The 25,601-nt window shown below is 44.2% G+C and overlaps 1 protein-coding gene across 2 annotated transcripts in view; it reads left to right on the forward strand.

Annotated features, from left to right (window-relative positions):
- The window catches only part of KANK2 (KN motif and ankyrin repeat domains 2), a 136,133-nt gene that overhangs the window by 100,724 nt on the left and 9,808 nt on the right, over positions 1 to 25,601 (forward strand). For both annotated transcript variants that reach the window (XM_060763542.2, XM_060763541.2), the window contains 9 exons: positions 1,896 to 2,017; positions 3,031 to 4,557; positions 9,566 to 9,688; positions 9,779 to 9,881; positions 12,526 to 12,759; positions 15,117 to 15,204; positions 18,207 to 18,426; positions 21,657 to 21,799; positions 23,175 to 23,375. In XM_060763542.2, the coding sequence (XP_060619525.2) occupies positions 1,981 to 2,017; positions 3,031 to 4,557; positions 9,566 to 9,688; positions 9,779 to 9,881; positions 12,526 to 12,759; positions 15,117 to 15,204; positions 18,207 to 18,426; positions 21,657 to 21,799; positions 23,175 to 23,375 (2,676 nt within the window). In that variant the 5' untranslated portion in view covers positions 1,896 to 1,980. The remainder of the gene's footprint in view (positions 1 to 1,895; positions 2,018 to 3,030; positions 4,558 to 9,565; positions 9,689 to 9,778; positions 9,882 to 12,525; positions 12,760 to 15,116; positions 15,205 to 18,206; positions 18,427 to 21,656; positions 21,800 to 23,174; positions 23,376 to 25,601) is intronic.

Genomic DNA, 25,601 nt, shown 5'->3' on the forward strand with positions numbered 1-25,601 from the left:
TGGCTGCTACTTCCCGGCGGATGTCAGGTGGTGCAGTACCGGCTAAGCAGTGTAATTTCTCCAGTAGTGTAGGGCACAGACACCCCGTGATAATGCGGCATGTCTCATTCAGAGCCACATCCACTGTTTTTGTGTGGTGAGATCTGTTCCACACTGGGCATGCATACTCAGCAGCAGAGTAGCACAGCGCAAGGGCAGATGTCTTCACTGTATCTGGTTGTGATCCCCAAGTTGTGCCAGTCAGCTTTCGTATGATATTGTTTCTGGCACCCACTTTTTGCTTGATGTTCAGACAGTGCTTCTTGTAGGTAAGAGCACGGTCCAGAGTGACTCCCAGGTATTTGGGTGCGCTGCAATGCTCCAGTGGGATTCCTTCCCAGGTAACCCTCAGAGCTCAGGATGATTCTCTGTTCTTGAGATGAAAGGCACATGTCTGTGTTTTAGATGGGTTAGGGATCAGCTGGTTTTCCCTGTAGTAGGGAATCCCAGTAACTACAACTAGCATATATCAAGGTCTATTTTCCCCCAAGAGCGCCTCAAAGAGCGCCCCTGGGCAAAATCAACTATACTGCAAATGCTTACTTTGCATAATGGGTTGAGCTGCCCCTGCAAGCAGGGCAATTGGGGAGCCTGTCTGAACACATCTCCCTTTACAAACCACTGCAGAAACTAAGATCTTCTGGGGAGGCCTTGCTCTCGGTCCCGCCACCATCACAGGCACGTTTGGCGGGGACGAGAGACAGGGCCTTCTCAGTGATTGCTCCACAGTTATGGAAATCCCAGGAAGGAATACTAGATCAACCCCCTCCTTCCTGTTCTTCAGAAGGATGGTGAAGACCTGGCTGTGGGACCAAGCCTTGGGGCAGTGCAATGAGGCAAAATGGTGTCCTGAGATGGTTTTTAAGCAACTTTTAATGTGAATATAAGTGATTTTAATGTTTGTATTTATTTATGGTCTTATGTCCCAGCATTGAATGTTTGCCGTATATATGTTGTGAGTCCCCTTCAGGGTGAAAAGGGTGGAATATATATATATATATATATATATATATATATATATATATATATGAATTTAGCAAAGAAATAAAGAAAAATGTGGGGTAAGAGAAAGAAAGAGACAAGGGGCCACTGGGATGGGATGTCCGAGGCCGGAGCCATCTGAGGAGAAGGTGACACTTTATTGGGGTGAAGGGATTCAAGAGGCCGCCACCTCTCTTTCTCTCTTCCCAAGGAACCTGCCTTTTCCAGGGCCCTGATCCCCAAGAAGGAAGGAAAGAAAGAAAGGAACGGATGAAGAGAGAAAGGAAGTCATGAAAGGAAGGGAAGAAGGAAGGAAAGAAGCAATGAAAGGAAGCCCGAAAAGAGAGGGCCAGTGAAAATTTGAAAAGGGGGTACATTTTGTTGCACATAGCGTGTTTCAGTCAGGTCCATTGCAGATGACACAATAACATTGCACCCAGGCAAGAGGAAAAAGAACAGAAAAACTTTATTCTTATCAACAGAGTTCAAACATAAACTTGCAATGTTGCAAAACAAACAGTGCAATACAGAATAAGGCTTCTTCTTCATCATCCAAATGAGAGAGCAGTAGAAACGGCTGAGCAAATGCCTGAGCAAAGGCTCCTAAGAGCAAAGCTGAACTGTATTCTAAAACCCATACAGTTATACCCCACCAAGTGTGGTCCAAACTTACTAGTTGACCTACATTAGCAGCTGCACATAATAATCAACAGTATAAGGTTTTCTTTAACACACACACACAAACACTTGATCCTGTTATGACTTACTGTAACACATTTGATGACTGGCCTGGCATCTGTTGTACATCAACATTGTGCAGTTACTATTCCTAACAATGCAGGTGTGGCTCTGAACAACATGTACTTCTCTTGCAGGTTGTGTGGGTTGTCTTTATGCTATGAGAGACTTCTTTTGGATGTTTCTGCTGGAGTGTTTGTGAATTTGGATCAGGATTAAAGAATGGCTCAGGTGCTACACATGGAGACTGCTTTTCCAGGTGAGTGTATACTTCTTTTTGACAGATAGCAGCTAAATCTGTCTGTATTCTTCCTCTAATATTATTTAGCCAAATGTCCAAGTTTAGAAATGCATAGGTAGAGACATTAAGTTCTTATTGTTGTTTATGCTTACACCTTGGGAACTCTGACTTGGCCACGGTGATCCACGCTCTGGTTACATCCCATCTAGACTACTGCAACGCTCTCTACGTGGGGTTGCCTCTGAAGACTGCCCGGAAGCTTCAATTAGTCCAACAAGCGGCAGCCAGATTGCTAACAGGAGCAGGGTACAGAGATCATACGACCCCTCTGTTATGCCAGCTCCACTGGCTGCCGATTAGCTTCCGTGCACAATTCAAAGTGCTGGTTTTGACCTATAAAGCCCTAAACGACTCGGGCCCAGTTTACCTGTCCGAACGGATTCTCCCCTATGAACCATCAAGGTCATTAAGATCTTCTGGAGGGGCCCTGCTCTCGGTCCCACCACCTTCGCAATCGCGTTTGGTGGGGACGAGGGACAGGGCCTTCTCTGGGGTGGCTCCTCGGCTTTGGAACTCCCTCCCACTAGAGATTAGATCTGTTCCCTCCCTCCTGACCTTCAGGAAACTAATAAAGACCTGGCTCTGGAATGTGGCATTTGAGGACTGAGTCTATAACCTTCGTCTACATGGAAGGAGGATGATGAACTGTGACTGTGACTGTATTGACGACTTGGCTTGTGTAATGAAGAGTGATGATGATATTTTTACTGTACTTATATTTTAATGTGTAATGATGATGCACTGTGTTGCTTTTGTATATTATTATATATGAACACATGTTGTGAACCGGCCTGAGTCCCTCTTTCGGGGTGAGAAGACAATATAAAACTTATAAATCAATCAATCAATAAATAATGTTCAGATGGAATCTCCTTAATAACGCTAACAGTGTGAATGGTCAGCCCATTTTCAAGAGACATGCATCAGAAAGGAAGCTTTTATGCTGATTTACTTTCCCTTGTGCTTTGCAGGAAAGCCCAACCCCACTTCTGCTACATCTTTCCATGTGAAGGAGCAGGACATGCCTTATTCGGTGGAGACCCCCTATGGCTACCGTCTGGACCTGGACTTTCTCAAGTATGTGGACGACATTGAGAAGGGTCACACAATTAAGCGAATCCCAGTCCATCGGCGACCACGCTACAGTTCGTTGCCACGAGGGTATGGCTACACGGGCTCATGGTGGACTTCCACTGAGTCCCTTTGCTCCAATGTCAGCATGGACAGTCACCATTCGTCCTATTCTTATTGTGGGCGCAGCTTCTACCCACAGTACCCCAACACCACACCAGGCAGTTTTAATGCCCGTGTGGAGAAGACCTTGCTGGATGCCAGGAAGAAGCTAGAAGACCAGGCAGATTCAGGAGATGGGGAAAGGTGCAGAGCAAGTGGCCTTGGGAGCCTCCATAGCAGCGTGTCTGGATCAACCAGCTCTTTGGTAGGAGGCCAGAGCCTTTCCCGCCAGACGTCTTACAATGGTTCACAGCCTTCTGGACAATTTACACCAATTGGTTCTGGGTTGTCCACCCCAGTCTCCCCAACCCCAGGACACCTCCAGCATGTTCGGGAACAGATGGCTGTTGCCTTGAAAAAATTGCGCCTGTTGGAAGAGCAAGTCAAGATGATTCCTGTGCTTCAGGTGAAGATCTCAGTGCTGCAGGAGGAGAAGCGGCAGCTTAGTGTCCAGCTCAAAAGCCAAAAGTTTTTGGGGCACCCTGGGGGGTTTTGTAAGGGTAAGTCCAGGGGGGAGCTGTACATAGATATCCCTGAAGAGGGAGCAGGTGGGAATGCAGAGGAGGGCAAAGTAAGGCCTGACACTGGTCCCAGGCTGGATAGGAAGGAAGTGAGGTCAGTGGGTGTGGGTAGGTCAGCTGAAGAGACAGAGAAAGGTGAGACAGAGAGGTGTGATGTTGGAGTGGCAGTCAGGGAGGAGGAGCTGGGGTTGCCTTCCCCTGAGGAGGAGCGGCAGCGCCAAGCTGTTCAGGTTCTGTCCACCAAGATTGCCGTACTGGAGACACAGCTGAAAAGGGCACTCCAGGAACTCCAGGCTGCCCACCAGAAACTGGAGCATCGGAGTAGGGAACAGGAAGACAAAGAAACGTCCACAAGGGATGTGGGTCACCCAACAGAATGGGAAGTGAGGGAGGAAGGTCTTGCACAGGGCCCACTAGATAACCCCATCCGAGTGGATACAATAAAGGTTGTCCAAGTTGAGAGGGAGCCAGAGGTTGTAGCTAGCAAAGCCACGGAGATGGAACATAGGCCGCAGAGGGCGCAAACCCTGCAGAGCAAGGAACCTTATGCCAGCCTCCGAGCTTTGGCAGAGCCTGAGGACGTGAAGAAGCCAGTGTGTACCACGTATCACAGCAGTGAGGTGATGGAGACCACTTTCCCAGTCCATGCTGGTTCGGCGACTCCTCCTTCCACATTCCACTGCGTGAAGAAGATCAGCATTGCTGGCACAGAAGAGGAGGGGAATGGAAATGGAGACGTAACAGGTAAGGGGCTGTGGCATCCGCTCAATTCGATAAGACAACGTTCACCTTCAAGCAAGGGAATATTTAGACTATTTCCCCACACATCCAGCAAGTTTCTCAGAGTCAGGCATGTAGCCGGGAGAAGGGGGGGTTTGGGGGCTTCACCCCCCCCCCTGAAATTCTCATGGTGGTCTGCAAAAAGGTCTTACTGGTACATTATTTAAACTGTTATGTTTATTCATATCATGATCTGATCACCATGCTCAATATATCTCATATTGGTCGTGTCAGGAGTGACTTGAGAAACTGCAAGTCGCTTCTAGTGTGAGAGAATTAGTCGTCTGCAAGGACATTGCCCAGGGGACGCCTGGATGATTTGATGTTTTATCATCCTTGTGGGAGGCTTCTCTCATGTCCCCGCATGAGGAGCTGGAGCTGATAGAGGGAGCTCATCCGCCTCTCCCCAGATTCGAACCTGTGACCTGTCGGTCTTCAGTCCTGCCGGCACAGGGGTTTAACCCACTGCGCCACCGGGGGCTCCTGTGCTATCTCATATGCATGAGGGTATTGGGGTAATGATACAAAAGGTTTCCTAGGGTAGACCCTCTTTCACTCAGACTCAGCCCCCCCCCCCCCCCGAATCAAAATCCTGGCTACGGGCCTGCTCAGAGTGGTCTGTCATCTCTATCTAGTTTCCCTTCCTCCCTGCTAAATGCTCGAGATAAGCATCAATGCAACAAAATGAGAGTAAAGTTGCAGTCTTTCCAAACATCGTGAAATTGTCAGTTGTGTAGTTGTTGCATGACACCCCCAAATCCTATCTATGAAGGAAAGACAGATTGTCTTCCTCTGTCTTTTCCATTTCAGGCAGTCCCCGAATTAATCCAAGGAATCCTGACCAGATTCCTTGGACTAACTTCTGACCACAGGCCTTCCTTTTCTCAGGCGGTATCTACAATGTTAAATTGATGCAGTTTGACACTGCTGTAACCACCACGACCCAATGGTATGGAATCACAGGAGTTACAGGGGAATCACGGGAACCCCTGGTGGCGCAGTGGGTTAAAGCCCTGTGCCGGCAGGACTGAAGACCGACAGGTCACAGGTTTGAAACCGGGGAGAGGCGAATGAGCTCCCTCTGTCAGCTCCAGCTCCTCATGCGGGGGCATGAGAGAAGCCCCCCACAAAGATGAAAAAAATCAAATCATCCAGGCGTCCCCTGGGCAACGTCCTTGCAGACGGCCAATTCTCTCACACCAGGAGTCACTCCTGACACGTCAAAAAAAAAAATGGGAGTTACACTTTGGTGAGTCTCTGAACTTCGCTGGCAAAGAAGGCTAAAAAACTTGTGAAAACCACAACTCCCCTGATTCCATAGCACTGAGCCATAGCAGTTCAAGGGGTGTTAAACTGCATTAATTTGACAGTGTAGATCAGATTTGGGAAACTTGGGCCCTCCAGGTGATTTGGACTTCAACTCCCATAATTCCGGGTTTGGTGCAGCTGGTTGGGAGTCATCTGCATTAAAATCACTATGGACCAAAAGGTCTTGAGTTCAAAGCCAGGTCGGGTTGGAGTAAGCTCCCAATCATTTGTCTAGCTTGCTGTCGAGCTTTGCAGCCCGCAATCATAGAGTTGGAAGAGACCTCATGGCCCATCCAGTCCAACCCCCCGCCAAGAAGCAGGGAAATTGCATTCAAAGCAGCCCCGACAGATGGCCATCCAGCCTCTGTTTAAAAGCTTCAAAAGAAGGTGCTTCTACCACTCTCTGGGGCAGAGAGTTCCACTGATGAACAGCTCTCACAGTCAGGAAGTTCAGTTCTTGTGGGTTTTTTCGGGCTATATGGCCATGTTCTAGAAGCATTTCTCCTGACGTTTCGCCTGCATCTATGGCAAGCTTCCTCAGAGGTGACCTCACCTCTGAGGAAGCTTGCCATAGATGCAGGCGAAACGTCAGGAGAAATGCTTCTAGAACATGGCCATATAGCCCGAAAAAACCCACAAGAACTGAGTGATTCCAGCCATGAAAGCCTTCGACAGTCAGGAAGTTCTTCTTAATGTTCAGACGGAATCTCCTTTCTTGTAGTTTGAAGCCATTGTTCCGTGTCCTAGTCTCCAGGGCAGCAGAAAACAAGCTTGCTCCCTCCTCCCTGTGGCTTCCTCTCACATATTTATACATGGCTATCATGTCTCCTCTCAGCCTTCTCTTCTTCAGGCTAAACATGCCCAGCTCTTTAAGCCGCTCCTTATAGGGCTTGTTCTCCAAACCCTTGATGATTTTAGTCACCCTCCTCTTGACTTTCCTACAATTCCTAGTTATAAATGGAGGTGAAACAACAGAAAGTGAGAGGAAGTCTACCCCTAATAAAGGAAATTCACTCTTGAAAGAGTTATCATGGGGGAAAAGGTTTCTCCATTGAAACTTTATCGCCAGTCCTTGTTTCCACAACAACTAAATATTTCCAAAATTCAATTCTCTCAGGGACAGAAAGTGAGGTGAAATCTTCTGAATGGACACAAACAACAAAACAAATATTACAAGGGTGTCCTGTGTTATCCAAAACTAAAGAATTAGGCTCTGTTTATGACAAACTGCCTTCTCCCAGCAATTTTTATATTAATAGATCTGTGTACATCCACAATGCTGAGTTTTACCAGTTGTTTATCGCAGGAGCTCTTGAAATAGCCTGTCATATTCCCAGGGTGAGATCAAAGGTCCTGGAATGAAAAGATTATCTGAAACTCCAATTATGAGCCTGCTTTGTTAGAAGAAAACATTGGAGGAGAGGAGAAGGATAGATTTCTCAAAGATCAAGAACCAGCCCAATCTCCAAATTTCAAGAGAGTCTAACAGAAGTCAGCTGTCCTTCCCAATGTTGGTTCTGACTTGCAACTAAGGATGTCATTCCATGGATTTAGGGCTCCATTTCCATGCACTTAAGAAATCGAGCGCCATGCAAGTCCCACGGAGGTCATCACATGATGTAAGGGCACTTCTGGTAGAATTACATGGGACTCTGTTTCTGCAGCACATTGAAACGGAGCCCTAAACCCATCTTCAGGAGTCATGTGTTACCTGACTCCAAATGGAGAAAGCGGGGGAAAGACAGGCATCAACATGGTAATGACATGGGATGCCTGGCAATATCAGAAGATGGGAAAAGATAGAGGGAACAGGGTAAGACAATTCCCTTTGATTTTCCCTAATTTCCCCCATTTGTGAGGTGAAGTTCTAATTTGTTTTAGTTCATCTTCAACCTCAGCAAGATGGAGTGGATGAGGGATTAGAGGACACCCAACCCCAAATTGGGAAACAAGTCGTCCAGGAATACCTGGCCGCTCTAAATGAGTTCAAGTCCCCAGGGCCAGATCAACTACACCCCAGAGTATTGAAGGAACTAGTGGAAGTCATTTCGGAACCATTGGCAATCATCTTTGAGAGTTCTTGAAGAACGGAAGAAGTTCCAGCAGATTGGAGGAGGGCCAATGTGGTCCCAATCTTCAAGAAGGGAAAAAAGGATGACCCAAACAACTACCGTCCGGTCAGCCTCACATCGATACCAGGCAAGATTCTGGAAAAGATTGTTAAGGAAGCGGTCTGCAAACACTTAGAAACAAATGCGGTCATTGCTAATAGTCAACATGGATTTATCAAAAACAAGTCATGCCAGACTAATCTGATCTCTTTTTTTGATAGCGTTACAAGCTGGGTAGATGCGGGGAATGCCGTGGATGTAGCATACCTGGATTTCAGTAAGGCCTTCGACAAAATCCCCCATGACCTTCTGGCAAACAAACTAGTCCAATGTGGGCTAGGCAAAACTACGGTGAGGTGGATCTGTAATTGGTTAAATGGATGAACCCAGAGGGTGATTCTCCCCAATGCTTCCTCTTCATTCTGGAAAGAAGTGACGAGCGGAGTGCCGCAGGATTCTGTCCTTGGCCCGGTCCTGTTCAACATCTTTATTAATGACTTAGACGAAGGGCTAGAAGGCATGATCATCAAGTTTGCAGATGACACCAAATTGGGAGGGATAGCCAATAGTCCAGAGGACAGGAGCAGGATTCAAAACGATCTTGACAGATTAGAGAGATGGGCCAAGACTAACAAAATGAAGTTCAACAGTGACAAATGCAAGATACTCCACTTAGGCAGAAAAACTGAAATGCAAAGATACAGAATGGGGGACAATACCTGGCTTGAGAGCAGTACGTGTGAAAAAGATCTTGGAGTCCTCATGGACAACAAGTTGAACATGAGCCAACAATGTGATGTGGCGGCAAAAAAAGCCAATGGGATTTTGGCCTGCATCAATAGGAACATATTGTCTAGATCTAGGGAAGTCTTGCTACCCCTCTATTCTGCTTTGGTTAAACCACACCTGGAATATTGTGTCCAATTCTGGGCACCACAATTCAAGAGAGATATTGACAAGCTGGAATGTGTCCAGAGGAGGGCGATTAAAATGATCAAGGGTCTGGAGAACAAGCCCTATGAGGAGCGGCTTAAGGAGCTGGGCATGTTTAGCCTCAAGAAGAGAAGGCTGAGAGGAGACATGATGGCCATGTATAAATATGTGAAAGGAAGCCACAGGGAGGAGGGAGCAAGCTTGTTTTCTGCTTCCTTGGTGACTAGGACGTGGAACAATGGCTTCAAACTACAAGAGAGGAGATTCCATCTGAACATGAGGAAGAACTTCCTGACTGTGAGAGCCATTCAGCAGTGGAACTCTCTGCCCCGGTGTGTGGTGGAGGCTCCTTCTTTGGAAGCTTTTAAACAGAGGCTGGATGGCCATCTGTCAGGGGTGCTTTGAATGCAATATTCCTGCTTCTTGGCAGGGGGTTGGACTGGATGGCCCATGAGGTCTCTTCCAACTCTATGATTCTATGATTCTAACTGAAGATGGCAGGGTGAAACAGGGGATGAGGGCAAGCTGAGATGTTGACTAAGTAGTCAGGAGGCATCTCCTTCTGCCACCTCCAGGGTGGACTAATTCAGAAAAAACTGGTGCTGTTTCTCTTTTTTCAGATCCTCAGAGGTTATTGGAGAGAGCTGAGCACCCATCTAGTCACTCCCTCCAGACAGAGCAAGTGACCCGCTGCCTGTCACAGGAACCCGATTTAAATGTCCAAACAGAGGGAGAAGACCAAGGTAAGAATTGTGGATTGGAAAGAAGCACCAAGAATCCTGTAAGAAACCACCCTTGACTGACTGCTCTCTTCTCCCTCAATATTCCCACAGCTTCATTCACTGCAGGGATCCGGTCAATTATGAAAAGGAAAGAGGAACAGACAGAGATTGTGGCAAGCAAGAAGAGCCTCCACTTTGTGGGCATCAATGGAGGGTACAGCGAGGCCTCCACGGTTGAATTATGATGTGAAAGAGATTCCAATCTACTCCTGAATCATTTTTGGGGGAGCGGGGATGGGGACACACATAGCCCCGATTGCTCCAGCTAGATAGCAGTTCCAGTGGCTTCCTATATTCTGGTTGCCAGGTTTAAGATTTAACATGGAATGTAGAAAACTATATCACACAAGCACACTCTTGTTGTCATTCTTAATTGCTTTCAAATCAATTTTGACTTGCGATGACCCTGTGAAAATTATCTCCGTCATCTTCAACCCGCTCCGAGTCCCCTCGGGGAGATGGGGCAGGATATAAATAAAGATTATTATTATTATTATTATTATTATTATTATTATTATTATTGGGTTGTTGTAGGTTTTTTCGGGCTATATGGCCATGGTCTAGAGGCATTCTCTCCTGACGTTTCGCCTGCATCTATGGCAAGCATCCTCAGAGGTAGTGAGGTCTGTTGGAACTAGGAAAATGAGTTTATATATCTGTGGTGTTTATATACCTATACAACAGAGAGTAAACTATCAGGCACATCAAATCACTTCTCAACAAAAGTTTGCTCCAGGCACAGTTGGCCCATTGTATGCTAATCAAGGTGGTCAGTTGAAACATTCACACCTAGCTCCAGCAGACAAGAGTCCTTTGTCTCACCCTAGTCATTCCACAGATATATAAACCCTTTTTCCTAGTTCCAACAGACCTCACTACCTCTGAGGATGCTTGCCATAGATGCAGGTGAAACATCAGGAGAGAATGCCTCTAGACCATGGCCATATAGCCTGAAAAAACCTACAACAACCTAGTGATTCCGGCCATGAAAGCCTTTGACAATACATTATTTATTATTATTATTATTATTATTATTATTATTATTATTATTTTGTCACAGAAAATGAGATATATATGCTGGATTTCATATTATTATTATTATTATTATTATTATTATTATTATTGACACAAAAGCGCAGTATGTCACAGCAAACAAGATCCATATGCTGGATTTCGTATCACAAAATCACAAGTCGAACACTTCCCGAGTGTCTAGGACTGTGTGATATATTTTCAAATGATGTGTGCAGATCCAAGTAAGGTGGCCTTTTGTAGTTGACAGATCGTGATTTTTTCGATGTTTATGGTTTCCAAATGCCAGCTGAGATCTTTTGGCACGGCACCCAGTGTGCCAATGACCACTGGGACCACCTGTACTGGTTTATGCCAGAGCCTTTGCAGTTCAATTTTGAGGTCTTGATAGCAGCTGAGTTTTTCTTGTTGTTTTTCCTCAATGCGACTGTCACCCGGTATGGCGACATCAATAACCCAGACTTTTTTCTTTTCCACAATCGTGATGTCTGGTGTATTGTGTTCCAAAACTTTGTCATTCTGGATTCCCACAGTATTTTTGCGTGTTCATTTTCCACAACCTTTGCGGGTTTATGATCCCACCAATTCTTTACTGCTGGCAGGTGGTACTTGTGACATCAGTTCCAGTGAATCATCTGGGCCACAGAGTTGTGCCTCTGTTTGTAGTCCGTCTGTGCGATTTTCTTGCAACAACTGAGGATATGGTCCATGGTCTCACCAGGGATACAAATGTTCTAAATAAATAAATAAAGACACATACATAAATTGTCATTATGAAATGTATGGGGACACAGCATATGGTGTATTTATTTGTCGTGTCAGGGCAACCAGTCCATTACATTACATTTCTAACACAAACAAAGCAAACAAACAGACAAAATACAAAATTTGTGAATTTGGTAGTTGATTAAATGTCCTTTGACCAGTATCTGGCCACTTGGAGTGCTTCTGGTGTTGCTACAAGAAGGTCCTCCATTGTGCATGTGGCAGGGCTCAGGTTGCATTGCAGCAGGTGGTCAGTGGTTTGTTCTTCTCCACACTTGCATGTCATGGATTCCACTTTGTAGCCCCATTTCTTGAGGTTGGCTCTGCATCTTGTGGTGCCAGAGCGCAGTCTGTTCAGCGCCTTCCAAGTCGCCCAGTCCTTTGTGTGCCCAAGGGGGAGTTTCTCATTGGTTATCAGCCATTGGTTGAGGTTCTGGGTTTGAGCCTGCCACTTTTGGACTCTTGCTTGTTGAGGTTTTCCAGCGAGTGTCTCCATAGATCTTAGAAAACTATTTCTAGATTTAAGTCTTTGACGTGCTGGCTGATACCCAAACGGGATGAGCTGGAGATGTCTCTGCCTTGGTCCTTTCACTATTGGCTGCTACTTCCCGGCGGATGTCAGGTGGTGCAATACCAACTAAGCAATGTAATTTCTCCAGTGGTGTAGGGCGCAGACACCCTGTGATGATGCGGCATGTCTCATTAAGAGCCACATCTACTGTTTTAGTGTAGTGAGATGTGTTCCAGCATATGGTGTGAAAATCTTTCATTATATTTTTTTGAAAATATGTAATTTATGGCTTATGTTACATAGACTTAGAGGTTTCACGTTATGTTCATGTGACACACCTACACAATGCAGCCGACGCACAGTTTGGAAAACTTTGACGTAGAGCCTTAAAGGAAGTCAGGATGTCTTTTTAGTCTTCCTTTCTGATGAAGTCTAGGACTGGTTTCTCTAGCATATAGTGACTCTTCTCATCCCTGTTGCCACTGCTCAGGTATGAGTCCACCTCCTCCGAGGACTCCAGCACAGCAGAGAATGTATCGGACAACGAGAGCACAGAGAGCGAGTATCACGAGGCAAGCGAGGGGCTCCCTGCAGCACAGGCAGCTATCGCAGAGCCTGCAAAGCCTTCTGGGACTGCCACAACTCACCCTAAGATTCCCACTGAAGGAGGTGAAATGCCAGCACCAGTAGAAGGACAAAGCAAGGAACCAGCAAGCACCACTGGGTAACTATCAGTGCAGGTGTATTGTCGAAGGCTTTCATGGCTGGAATCACTAGGTTCTTGTGGGTTTTTTCGGGCTATAGGGCCATGTTCTAGAGGCATTTCTCCTGACCTTTCGCCTGCATCTATGGCAAGCATCCTCAGAGGTAGTGAGGTCTGTTGGAATTAGGACAATGGGATTATATATCTGTGGAATGGCTGGGGTGGGGCCAGGAGCTCTTCCCTGCTGGAGCTAGGTGTGAATGTTTCAACTGACCACCTTCATTAGCATTTGAAGGCCTGCCTGAGCCTGGGAAAATTCCCTGTTGAGAGGTGTTAAGATGTGCCTGGTTGTTTCCTCTCTGCTGTTTTGCTGTTGTAATTTTAGAGTTTTCAGTCCAGGCATGTTTATGGATATCAAGCCTCTGTGCCCAGATTATTCTAAATTTGATTCTTCAGAGAAACCAATTCTTATGTCCAGAATGAATGAAGCAGTGTGCACAGGATAGGTGATGCCATTTTGCCGATTTCCAAAATATTGCTAACATTCTGGAAGAATGAGATTGTTAAAAGTCATGGGAAGGAAGTTGCCTGTATTTTCTGGAGCTGTGAGGAAGGAAGATGATGCCTTTTTATGTGATGCCTGCTTTCCTTCTTGGAGAAACATGCTGGCCCGCTTAGTTCTAATTAAAAATTTAGCTTTACCAGTACAATCTTCTGGTGGCCCATTTCCCTCTTTTCTTTCTGTATGATGCAATAATAATAATAATAATAATAATAATACTCTATTTGTACCCCGCCACCATCTCCCCAAGGAGAAACATGCTGTCCCGCTTAGTTCTAATTCAAGATTTAGCTTCTGGTGGCCCATTTCCCCCTTTTCCTTCTGTATGATGCAAAAAGGAATAATAATAATAATAATAATAATAATAATAATAATAATAATAATAACTCTATTTGTACCTCACCACCATCTCCCCAAGGGACTCAGTGTGACTTATGTGAGGCCAAGCCCACAGCACATCAATAAACAAAGGCGATAACAAATAATCAATACAAAACAGTTAAAATAAAACAAAAACAAAAAATACACAATAAGCAATAAACAATAACATACAGCATTTAAAGTACAGTAGGCCCAGTATGCTTCCAGTTTTGACTTTTGCAGATTTAATTATTCATGGGTTTGATATGCTCTCTTAAGTAATCTTCTAGTGCAACTCTGTGGTCAACAGGTCCTGTACCTCTAACCCAAAGTAATGTGGAGGGCCTACTCTATTAGTCATTTCAATTGCCATTGTCATTACGTCCGAACCAGGCATTGTGCTTCAAAGCAAACTCCTTCATCAGTTAAAAACAGTAAAATCTGGATCAGTTTGTTGGCTTTTTAAATAAACTAGCCACAGTTTGTAATTCAAAAGTAATAGTGAGCAAAATAGTAAGAAATGTCAAGGTGAATTTTCCAGTCCTCTTTAAATACTAATGCTTTCCACAGGTTCACATAGGCCAGCTGCGCCCGTACCTTGGGAAGTCTGACTTGGCCACGGTAGTCCACTCTCTGGTTACATCCCGTGTAGACTACTGCAACGCTCTCTACCTGGGGTTGCCTTTGAAAACTGCTTGGAAGTTTCAAATGGTCCAACACTCGGCAGCCAGGTTGCTAACAGGAGCGGCAATCAGGGAGCATACTACTCCTCTGTTGCGCCAGCTCCACTGGCTTTACTACCGGGCACAATTCAAAGTGCTGGCGTTAGCCTATAAAGCCCTAAACGGCTCTGGCCCTACTTACCTCTCTGAACGCATCTCCTCCTATGAACCAACTAGGACATTAAGATCATCTGGGGAGGCCCTACTCTCAGTCCCGCCTGCATCACAGGCACACCTGGCAGGGACGAGAGATAGGGCCTTCTCAGTGGTGGCCCCTCGGCTGTGGAACGCCCTTCCTATAGATATCAGATCAGCCCCCTCCCTATTGGCATTTCGGAGGAAAGTGAAGACCTGGCTGTTCGAACAAGCATTTGATTAAGCAGTGTAATGAATATAGGAACACGGATTAACGGATGATGAGATTGGATTCTGATTTTACTAATGAGACGCTAATGATTGTTACATTGATATTTAATTTTTGATGATGCTATTGTTTTAACTGTCCCATAATCGTTTATGATGTTTTGCATTGAATTTTGCTGCTGTTAACCACTTTGAGTCGCCTGAGGGCTGAAAAAAGCGGTATATAAATGAAGTAAATAAAATAAATAAATAAATAATTGTACATGTAATACTAAATCCTCACCTAATGTTTCATGCAAATACTATTGCCCAGCAAGTATGTTCCATTCAAACATTGATATATTCCTTTTTCTTTTCCATTTTATACCCAGGATGGTACTCAGCAAAGATCTGCTTTCAGCCTGTGAAGTTCTTCAGAAATACTTGGAGAGCCCCAATGCACACATGGACGAAGAGATGGTATATCTACATCTCTATAATTTGGGAAGTTGGAGAAAAAACGAAACAGTTGGTCATCATGTAGTGTTTTCATTCATGAAACTCCTTTCTGTGACTGCCACACATCTGTGTATAATCCAGTAGTGAGTTTTGTGGGCTCATGCATAATACAGTAGTGGTATTTTGAGGCTTGGCCAGATGACGAGGACATATCTAATGGGAAATTACTCTTGCGGTATCTAAACAGAATTTGGAGTATCTGCACAGGGTCTCTTCTGCACTTCACAGAACTAGGGAAATTCATTCTGGTTGACTCAATTACAGATTAGATTGCTATGTACAGGCAGTCCCCTGGTTACAAATGAGATAGGTTCTGGAGGTTTGTTCTTAAGTTGAATTTGTGTATAAGTCAGAACAGGTACATTTTAAAGTGTAAGTCCAGGCAAAAGTAGATTTTTTTTAGTTTTGGGTATTACAGGGAATGGTTAACATCCCTGGAGCATTTGTTTTGTTGTCTGTACCTGTGCTGGCACGGAAGTGCCAGGAGATTTGGATTTCTTTTTCTTGCACTGCTAGTTTGTATGAATTTATTTAAGCCATGCTTTTTGCAATCAGGTAGCTTCCCCAAGTTTCAGTCATGGGGCCAGCAACCTGGCAATCATCGTTAGAATCCTTAGGCCCACCCCTTTTCCCAGGGTTTTGGAGGCAAAGGAGGACCTTTGTTCAGTCTCACTGTTTGAAGCCTAACAGCAGGACGTGTAAGATTCTCTTTCCCATCTGCACAAAGGCTTCACTTCTCACAGTTCTGCTGGGGGAGTAAAAGGATAGTTCCACAGCTTTTGCTGGGGGGATACAACCAGCCTTTGCTGGAGCAACAGGACAGTTCCTACAGCCTTCGTGGAGTAAAACTAAAGGACACCTTTTGGCTTGGCAGATCTACAGGAACCTTGCGTGGTAAGGGACCACTCGGGCTATCCATAAAGCAGCTTGGAGCCGGGAGTAAGGGCCTCACGCCAGCAAGGTAAAGAAAGATTGCCCAGGGAGGGGTCAGAAGATTTCCCTAAGGAAGAAAGGAACAGTTTACCACCAGTTGCCTGCCCTTGATAGCAGATTGAGCAAACTACTGGTTTTCCAAGGTTATAAAGCATTTAATTAATTTGTTTGAAGATTTAAGCCCAAATAAACAACTTTGTTGAACTTATATTGAGCCTCAATAGAATTTTGTGTTGGGAAATCTAAGGGGCCCTTCAGCTGAGGCACCCCGGCATCCCGTTGGGCGTACAGAAGGCACATCCTGTAAACAGATATTATTTCAGGCCCAGCATGTGACAGCACAGTACCCCTGCTCAGAAGATTTCACCTCACTTTCATTACCTATGACGATTGGATTTTGAAAAATTTTGGGTTGTTGTGGAAACAAGGATTGATGAGAAAGCTTCAGTGGAGACATCTTTTCCCAAACCCTGCATAAAATGCCCTCAGAAGCACTTTATCCCATCTTCTAGTGCAATTAAATCTCATTTTTGTCCCTCAGATCATCTGTCTAGATACATTACATGGCCTGCTCACCTAGTGTTTTTAAACTTTTAATCTTTGCAACTTGCCCATTGTGATTTTTAATATTTTTGTGATTCAGTTACTGTGATCTTATATTATTTGGTGTGTTCATTTGTATTGTTTTCTGTAGTTTTTATTTTTATTATATTTTGCCGTTTGTATTTTATGTTGTATATTTGCTCTGCTGTACTGTTGGGCTTGGCCTCATGTAAGCCGCCCCGGGTCTCCTTGGGAAGATGGTGGCGGGGTATAAAGTAAGGTGTTATTATTTGAAACACAACAAAATGAGTCCACAGCGGACACTCTGCTGGCTGTTGAATTGGATCACACGTCGGACACTTCCCAGGTGTCTAGGACTGTGTGATGTATCAGCGAATAATGCATGCAGGTCCCAGTAAGGTGGCCTTCTGCAGCTGGCAATGGTAATTTTGTCAGTGCCGGTTGTGTTTAAGTGCAGGTCAAGGTCTTTAGGCACTGCACCCAGTGTGCCGATCACCACTGGGACCACCTATACTGGCTTGTGCCAGAGTCTTTGCATTTCGATCTTTACATCCTCATAACGTGTCAGCTTTTCCAGTTGTTTCTCTTCAATCATGCTGTCACCTGGGATTGCAACATCAATGATCCATACTTTGTTTTTTAACACGATTGTGAGGACAGGAGTATTATGCTCCCAAACTCTGTCTGTCTGAATCCGGAAGTTCCAGAGGAGTTTGGCGTGTTCATTCTTTGTAACTTTTTCCGGCTTGTGATCCCACCAGTTCTTTGTCGCAGGCAGATGGTATTTGTGGCACGAGTTCCAATGAATCATCTGAGCAACGGTGTTGTGCCTCTGCTTGTAGTCTGTCTGTGCAATCTTCTTGCAGCAGCTGAGGATGTGATCTATTGTTTCATCTGCTTCCTTGCAGAGTCTTTTTTTTTTTGGTCATGTCAGGAGTGACCTGAGACACTGCAAGTCGCTTCTAGTGTGAGAGAATTGGCCGTCTGCAAGGACGTTGCCTGGATGATTTGATGTTTTATCATCCTTGTGGGAGGCTTCTCTTATGTCCCCGCATGAGGAGCTGGAGCTGATAGAGGGAGCTCATCCGCCTCTCCCCGGATTCGAACCTGCGACCTGTCGGTCTTCAGTTCTGCTGGCACAGGGCTTTAACCCACTGCGTCACCGGGGGCTATTATTATTATTATTATTATTATTATTATTATTATTCCCTCTAATAACTCTTCCAGGAGTGGATTTCCCTTCTGGCGGGTATATGTCCTCGCATTTCCTGTTGTTTCCCCTCCGTATGTAAATAGGAGTTGGATGTAAGTTGAATGTTTGTAACTCAGGGACTGCCTGTATGCATACTGGAAAATTATAATAAAAGGTGGATTTTGTTAAAGGAAACCCATTTAGTTAAGATATATTGGGACGTAATAGTTTTATACCTGACATCTGGTGTTGTTCCTCCCTTACTTTTCTGTAGAAATTGGCGTATACCACAGTACTTCCCTATTGGTTGAGACTTTCCTGCCACAAAGAAGCAGATCCAGCACTGGTCTCTCTGCATTTGGCTGCTTTTCAGGCGATCTCCCCAGAACTGCTGGAATTCATAATCAATATGGCTGATGCCAATGGTAACACAGCCCTGCATTACACTGTCTCACATTCCAACTTCCCTGTGGTCGCAAAGCTTCTTGAAACAGGTAGGTGAACACCAAGAAATGGGAACATTGGAATCCAAGAAAGTCCCCTTTGATGAGATGACCCACTTGGCCACTTTTGCCTCAGCATGTTGGCAAATGGATATTAGCTGCTTAAAGTGGACCTTCAAGTGTTGAATATGTCGGAGGCTTAGCCCACATGACTTGAATGTTTCAAATTTTCTAACAATGAAATTCCTTTGTGGCTATGTATTAACAGAAATTTTGAAAAGGCAAGTGGTCTAACATAGGGGTGGCGGACTCAGGCACCAAAGCCAAATGTAACTCTCCTGATGTCCTTGAGAACTAAATCTGTTCTGTCGCGTGCTGGGCCTGTATTTGGTTGACTTTAGAAATAGGATGTGTAACCTTTGCCCAGCGGGAAGCCAGGGGCACAAGGAGAAGTTCTCAGAGGTTTCCACTACAAAGAATCTTCAGATGGCTTGAGAAGTACAACAAAGTCTTTTATTAATGAAATCAAACCGGTACTTCAAGGCTTTCTTGATAAACCATTGGCTCTCTCAATCTTGTCCACAGGGGACAGGCACTATCTTCAATAACCTTTTCTTTATAGGAAAATTCCTCTTTTTAACTTCTCCCAGGCTGACTGAAATCTAACCCTCACTTATGTGGGCCCCGCTACCGGGCCGAACTGCTTCTCGGACGCTGAGTGGACCTACCAGCAAGGCAGTGGATATTCTCCAGTTGGAGTTCTTTAGTCTTTAAGGCTGTTTTCCTGGAAATTCCTAAAGCTATAGGAATGCTTCCCTGGAGTTCTTAAAGGTTGAAGCTTTTGTACAGGGGAAGTTACACACATTCTATACATAAGCTAACCTGACTGAGACTAACTAACAAAAATGGCCCACTTCCCTTCCCAATTGCCCTGAGCAAGGAGCAGGACCAAAACTTAATGATGACGGACAGGTGGCCTGCCCTATGACTGCAGCCAAAGAAGCCACCTATCTGCAGAGTCCCTGAAACTTAGGACTACAAACAAACATTCAATGCAAAGCAAACAAAATTGGAGCTCCTGGTATAGCTGTTCCAGAACAAAATATTTTCAGCTCTTGGGGGAAAGGGTTAGTTGTTAGGATGGATTTGAATCCGCTGAGGGTTGTGGGAAGTGGAAAGGGAAGGAGACCAAGGTCAAGAGTTTGGAACAATAGATTCCAAGGGTCTAAATATCTGGAAATTTTGAAAATACTGGGAGTAGGGGAATTTATTTATTTATTTACATTTCTGCCCCGCCCTTCTCAACCCCTAAGCGGGGACTCAGAGCGGCTAACACTGGCACAATTCGATGTCATAAATATCACAATATAACAAGAATATAAAACCATAAATAGGCCTGGGCAATGCATGGTTCGAAATGGTTCTAAAGTACTTACAAAACTAAAGTTCTGGTGGTGAAAATTTCAGAACTTTAACAAAACTCTCCAAATTTCATTATAAATGGCAGTTCCTAATTGGTTCTGTCGACCGCATTTCTGTATACGAACTCACACGATCTCTTCGTTCATCTGGTGAGGCCCTGCTCACGATCCCACCTGCTTCACAGGCGCAATTGGTGGGAACGAGGGACGGGGCCTTCTCGGTGGTGGCCCCGTGACTCTGGAACTCCCTCCCCAAAGACATCAGGCAGGCCCCAACATTGGCAGTCTTTAGAAGGAGCTTGAAAACCTGGATGTTCTGGTGTGCCTTCCCAGAATTAGGAATCCTAAGCAATATGTCCTCAATGCACTTTATGAGAGATTTAGAACTGTCTGCACGTCCACCTTTCCCAGAACATTCCTCCTATCCCCTTTAAACTTCCCAGCTTTTAACTTTGAAAACTTTTACATTTGGCCCGCCTCATGTTTTTAAAATGTGTTGTGTTATTATTGTATTGTTTTTGCTTTTTAGGAGTTATTTACTGTTTTGTTGTTGTTGTTTTTATGATGTTGTTGGGCTTGGCCTCTTGTAAGCCACACCGAGTCCTGCGGGAGATGGTAGCGGGGTATAAGAACAATAAATAAATAAATAAAATAATAAAAATTGCCAATAATGAAAAAATAATTAAATTTTGAAAGTTTTGTTAGAGTTCTGAAATTTTCACCACCAGGTGAAACTACCTCTGAGGATGCTTGCCATAGATGCAGGCGAAACGTCAGGAGAGAATGCCTCTAGAACATGGCCGTATAGCCCGAAAAAACCTACAACCCAGTGATTCCAGCCATGAAAGCCTTCGACAGTACATAAAACATTAATTATACAATCATATAGGCGTTTCCATTATTATAACAATCATATGGTCCAGTTCAATGTCCAAAGTGCCGTTATGCCTGCTAACCAAAGACCTGGTTCCAAAACCACGATTTCAGATTTATCCTAAATCAGTGGTTCTCAACCTGTGGGTCCCCAGGTGTTTTGGCCTACAACTCCCAGAAATCCCAGCCAGTTTACTAGCTGTTAGGATTTCTGGGAGTTGAAGGTCAAAACATCTGGGGACCCACAGGTTGAGAACCACTGTCCTAAAGGAAGAGAGGAAGGACACCAACCTAATCTCACTGGGTAGCAAGTTTCACAAGTGGGGGGTCACCACCAAGAAGGCCCTGTCCCTCGTCCCCAATTTTTAAGAAAAATTGAAAACGCAATATTAGCATCTTTTGAAGACTGAAAACAACATTGTTCCTTTAGAAGCATAAACTGCATTAGATAATATATCACTTGATACAGTAAAAGACCATATTATTGTGAAAATAATTACAAATTGAAAATATGTATGTTACCCAGGTTGGTCCTAGGAATGGCACATATTTGTTCCACATCCCAGTGCTTGCCTGCCCTGAGTTCAACTAAAGATGAACAGGGAGTGATTTATTTATTTATTTTGTGTCAAAAGCATGGCATACATATGTATAAAACTGATAAAAATAGAAGGAGCACAAGCGGCTAAATAAGTTTTGACCAAAACTGGGCAACAGCGACTACATTGTCTGTAGATTCATCCTCTGTACATGAGGCAGGGCATTGTGGACAAGCATACAGGTGCTGAGTTATTTGTTCTGCTCCACAATCACACAACCCAACAGCATTGCTTTTTAAACAAGGAATGATTATGGATACATACTTGTCTGGAATTTTTAAGAACAGGTTCAGAGAATTGGCTTTTGTCAAATGCCTCGGGTCAGAATTTGGGATTGCAAGAAACTCCCAGAGGAACCAGGCTTCTCATAACTTCCTTTCTTTTCTAGGTTTGTGTCATGTGGACCAACAAAACAAAGCTGGTTATACAGCCATCATGCTGACAGCACTGGCTGCCTCCCGGTCAGAAAGTGATATGGATACCGTTGTGCAGCTGCTAAAAATGGGCAACGTTAATGCCAAAGCCAGCCAGGTACCAAAATTGCCAGCAGGGAGCAGGGGAGGATGAGAAAATTAGGAAAGGAAGAAATGAGAATATATCTGTTTTGGCCAGAGTAGAAGACTTTAAAACTTACTTCCTCTTTCTTTCTTTCATCCACATACATGGTGCATATAAAGGAGGACATGGTAGAAGAAGGATATAGCTACACTTTTAAGTGGGTTTGCTTTTTACATGCTGTGATATAATGTGAATTTTAACTTACAGTTATGTATAATTATAGATAGATGTTTAAAAGGGTAAGTATTTAAAATAGCATAACTGGAGGGGATGGTAGCCAGCTCAGCTCACTCTGAGCTGGGTTGCCATGGAAAAATGGGAGGAGCCAACTGCTACTTCGCAGGGCAGGCATTTTAAAACGGTCAGTCTGTAGTCTGAGAACTGCAGAAAAGGCTGGTTCTACAGTGTTGAGAATCAGGGAAGCAGTCTGTAGCTAGAGAACTACAGGGAAAGGCTGATTCTACTGTGTTGAGAACCAGGAAGGTTTAGGTTTTTAGCCTGTGTAGTTTAGATAGAACAAGTTGACTTATTTAGATTAGTAGTTAGTGTATGAGCAAAAAGGGGGAGAGAACCCCAGTAAGCATCTTTACTGCAACAAAAATAACATAGGGAAAGTATAAGCTGGTACCTGAAGTGAACTGTTAAGGAAAGAAACTCAGTTTGAAGAAAAATAAGTTTAAAACCTGTTTAGTGGAAGGAACAGTCCTCTCAAGAGTTGTTTTATGAAATGTTATAAATGTAACCTCTAAAGAAATGTGTCTCTAAGAGTTAAGAAACATTGAAACCATTAAGCTTTTCTATACTTCAATAAACTTGTTACTGTTTCTCTTAAAGCCAAGTCTCTGTTACGAATACTTTCAAGTCAAGCCACGCTACACATTAAAGAAAGCCCAACAAAATATTATAAGCTATTATCTGTGTTATCAATTTCATAAATCCATTACAAATAGTAGGAGACCCTGATAAATCAGTGACAGCCCTACTGCTTCTGGTGTCGTCTTTACAAAGTGGTAGCGTCGTTACAAAGTGGTGGCATCTTTGCACATAAGCTTGTGTGAGTTTAACCAGGCATGGGCAAACTTTGGCCCTCCAGGTGTCCCACAATTTCTACTGGCTGTTAGGAAATGCCTGGTATAAACCCATTTATTTGGATGCAGTACAGAGTGCAGAATCTTTTCAAGTTTTCTTCTTCTGACTTTCTTTTTAAAGAAAGCTCCACATGATAGCTAGAGTTTTCAGAACAGAAAAGAATTTGTTTAAGAGTGCTTTCTGCAAGCGAGTCTTCTCCCTCCCGATGCAGTTATGCCGTAGCTTAATGCTGTTGCTTCCTCCATTGCCACTCTTGCAGGCTGGACAGACTGCGTTGATGTTGGCTGTCAGCCATGGGCGTCTTGATATGGTGCGTGCCTTGCTTGCAAGCTCAGCGGATGTCAACTTGCAAGACGACGACGGCTCCACAGCACTGATGTGTGCCTGCGAACATGGCCACGCTGAGATTGTCCGCCTGCTGTTGGCCACCCCTGGCTGTGATGTTGCACTCTCTGACAACGTGAGTGTTGCCTAGACCAAACGCTGGGGTTGGCAGGGGGAAGGAGCCCTTGGTATTCTGTCTCAGTGTCCTCAACTCATAGTGTATGGTAAAAACATTTTCCAAATGTTTTAAAAGTCTATATTGTTTTAATCTTACATTCTGTGCAGTGCGTTAAATATGATATCAATCATATGATATAAATAATAAAATATTATATAAATAATATATATATCATATGATATAAATCATATAATATAAATAATAAATTATGATATAAATAAATGATATAAATAAAAATGTAGTGTTTGTTTGTGGGATTAACATAACTCAAAAACCACTGGACAAATTGAGAACAAATTTGGACACAATACACCTATCGGGCCAATGAGTGACCATCATTCATAAAAATACTGAAAAACACAGCAGAAGGGACCTAAAAACCCCAAAAAACCCAAAAAGACGCTACAGCGCATGCGCAAAAATGACTTCCCCTGGCAAACAAAACACACAATAGCATAGCCACACTCTCTTCTGGACTACAGCTCCCAGCATCCCTTAGACCAGGCCCTTTAGGAGAGGAGAATGATCCAAATGCACTGCTTCCAAGCTGCAAGCTTTCTTCTCCTTGGATTTCTTTGAGAGCATCCCAATCCCTGTATTTTTCCAATTTCCTATTCCTGGACTGCAACTCCCAGCAATTGTCCAGATAGATAGATTAGATAGAGATAGATAGTTAGGTAGATAGACAGATAGATGGATCAGCAGAACTGCTGGGTGTTGCAATCCAAGAATAGATAGAGAAGGAAGAAAGGGGAGGAAGAGAAAGGAAAAAAAGGTGAGGGAAGGAAGGGAAGAAGAGAAGGATGGAGAGAAAGAAAGAAAAAAGGAAAAGAAGGAGAGAAAGAAAGAAAGAAAGAAAGAAAGAAAGAAAGAAAGAAAAGAAAGAGGGAGGGAAGACTGCACCGGGACTTTGGTGCAGCTGGCTGGGTGTCAGCTGCATTAAGATGACTGAAAGGTCATGAGTTCGAAGCCAGCCCGGGTCGGAGTGAGCTTCCGACCAAATTTGTGTAGCTTGTTGTCGACCTTTGCAGCCCAAAAGACAGTTGCATCTGTCAAGTAGGAAATTTAGGTACCACTTTGTGGGGAGGCTAATTTAAATAATTTATGAGGCCATAAAGATCAGCGAGCATGCGGGGAATTTCAGGCACCAATTTCAGTAAGTATGATGAGGTCCTGAGTCTTTGCAGTGCTCCTTTCCAGCCATTCCGTGCCTGATGGGGAGTAGTGGGTGACTTATTGGAGTTTAGTGTCTAGATCCAGGGAAGTCATGCTACCCCTCTATTTTGCCTTGGTCACACCACACCTGGAATACTGTGTCTAATTCTGGGCACTCCAACTGAAGGGAGATGTCTACAAGCTGGATTGTGTCCAGAGGAGGGTGACTAAAATGATTAAGGCTCTGGAGAACAAGCCCTATGAGGGGCAGCTTAAAGAGTTGGGCATGTTTAGCCTGCAGAAGAGAAGGCTAAGAGGAGACATAGCCATGTATAAATATGTGAGGGGAAGTCATAGGGAGGAGGGAATAAGCTTGTTTTCTGCTGCCCTGGAGACTAGGATGTGGAACAATGGCTTCAAACTACAGGAAAGGAGATTCCATCTGAACATTAGGAAGAACTTCCTGACTGTGAGAGCCGTTCAGCAGTGGAACTCTGCCCCAGAGTGTGGTAGAGACTCCTTTTTGGAGGCTTACAAACAGAGTCTGGATAGCCATCTGTCAGGGGTGCTTTGAATGCAATTTTCCTACTTCATGACTGGATGGCCAACAAGGTCTCTTCCAACTCTATGATACTATGATTCTATAATACTATGACTGGCAAAGTGTCTGGCTATTTCCTCCAGAGATCTCAGTGGATGATATAATCATTTTGCATCTGGCTGCAAGGATGTAGCCAGATGTTTCTGCAATATCCTCCCACTTTCACCAGAATGGCTGGGAGGGGGTTGGGATGTCTCATGGTATGTCCGGGGAGGCTTTCATCAGTGTGGGAAAAGAGTGTGGAGAAAGGTGATACCAACCTCCACAATAACCAAGATAATGACACATAAAACTGCCTTCCACCTATGTATCCTACTAACAGATTGTCAGATAGTGATAGTGAATGACAGATAATCTGTCTAATAACTTAATATCTTATTGTCCTCATCATTCAGAGGTACATGGCTGCTCCACTTAACGGCTAATAT

This window comes from Anolis sagrei, chromosome 2 (assembly GCF_037176765.1).
Source record: "Anolis sagrei isolate rAnoSag1 chromosome 2, rAnoSag1.mat, whole genome shotgun sequence".
Classification (NCBI taxonomy): Eukaryota; Metazoa; Chordata; class Lepidosauria; order Squamata; family Dactyloidae; genus Anolis; species Anolis sagrei.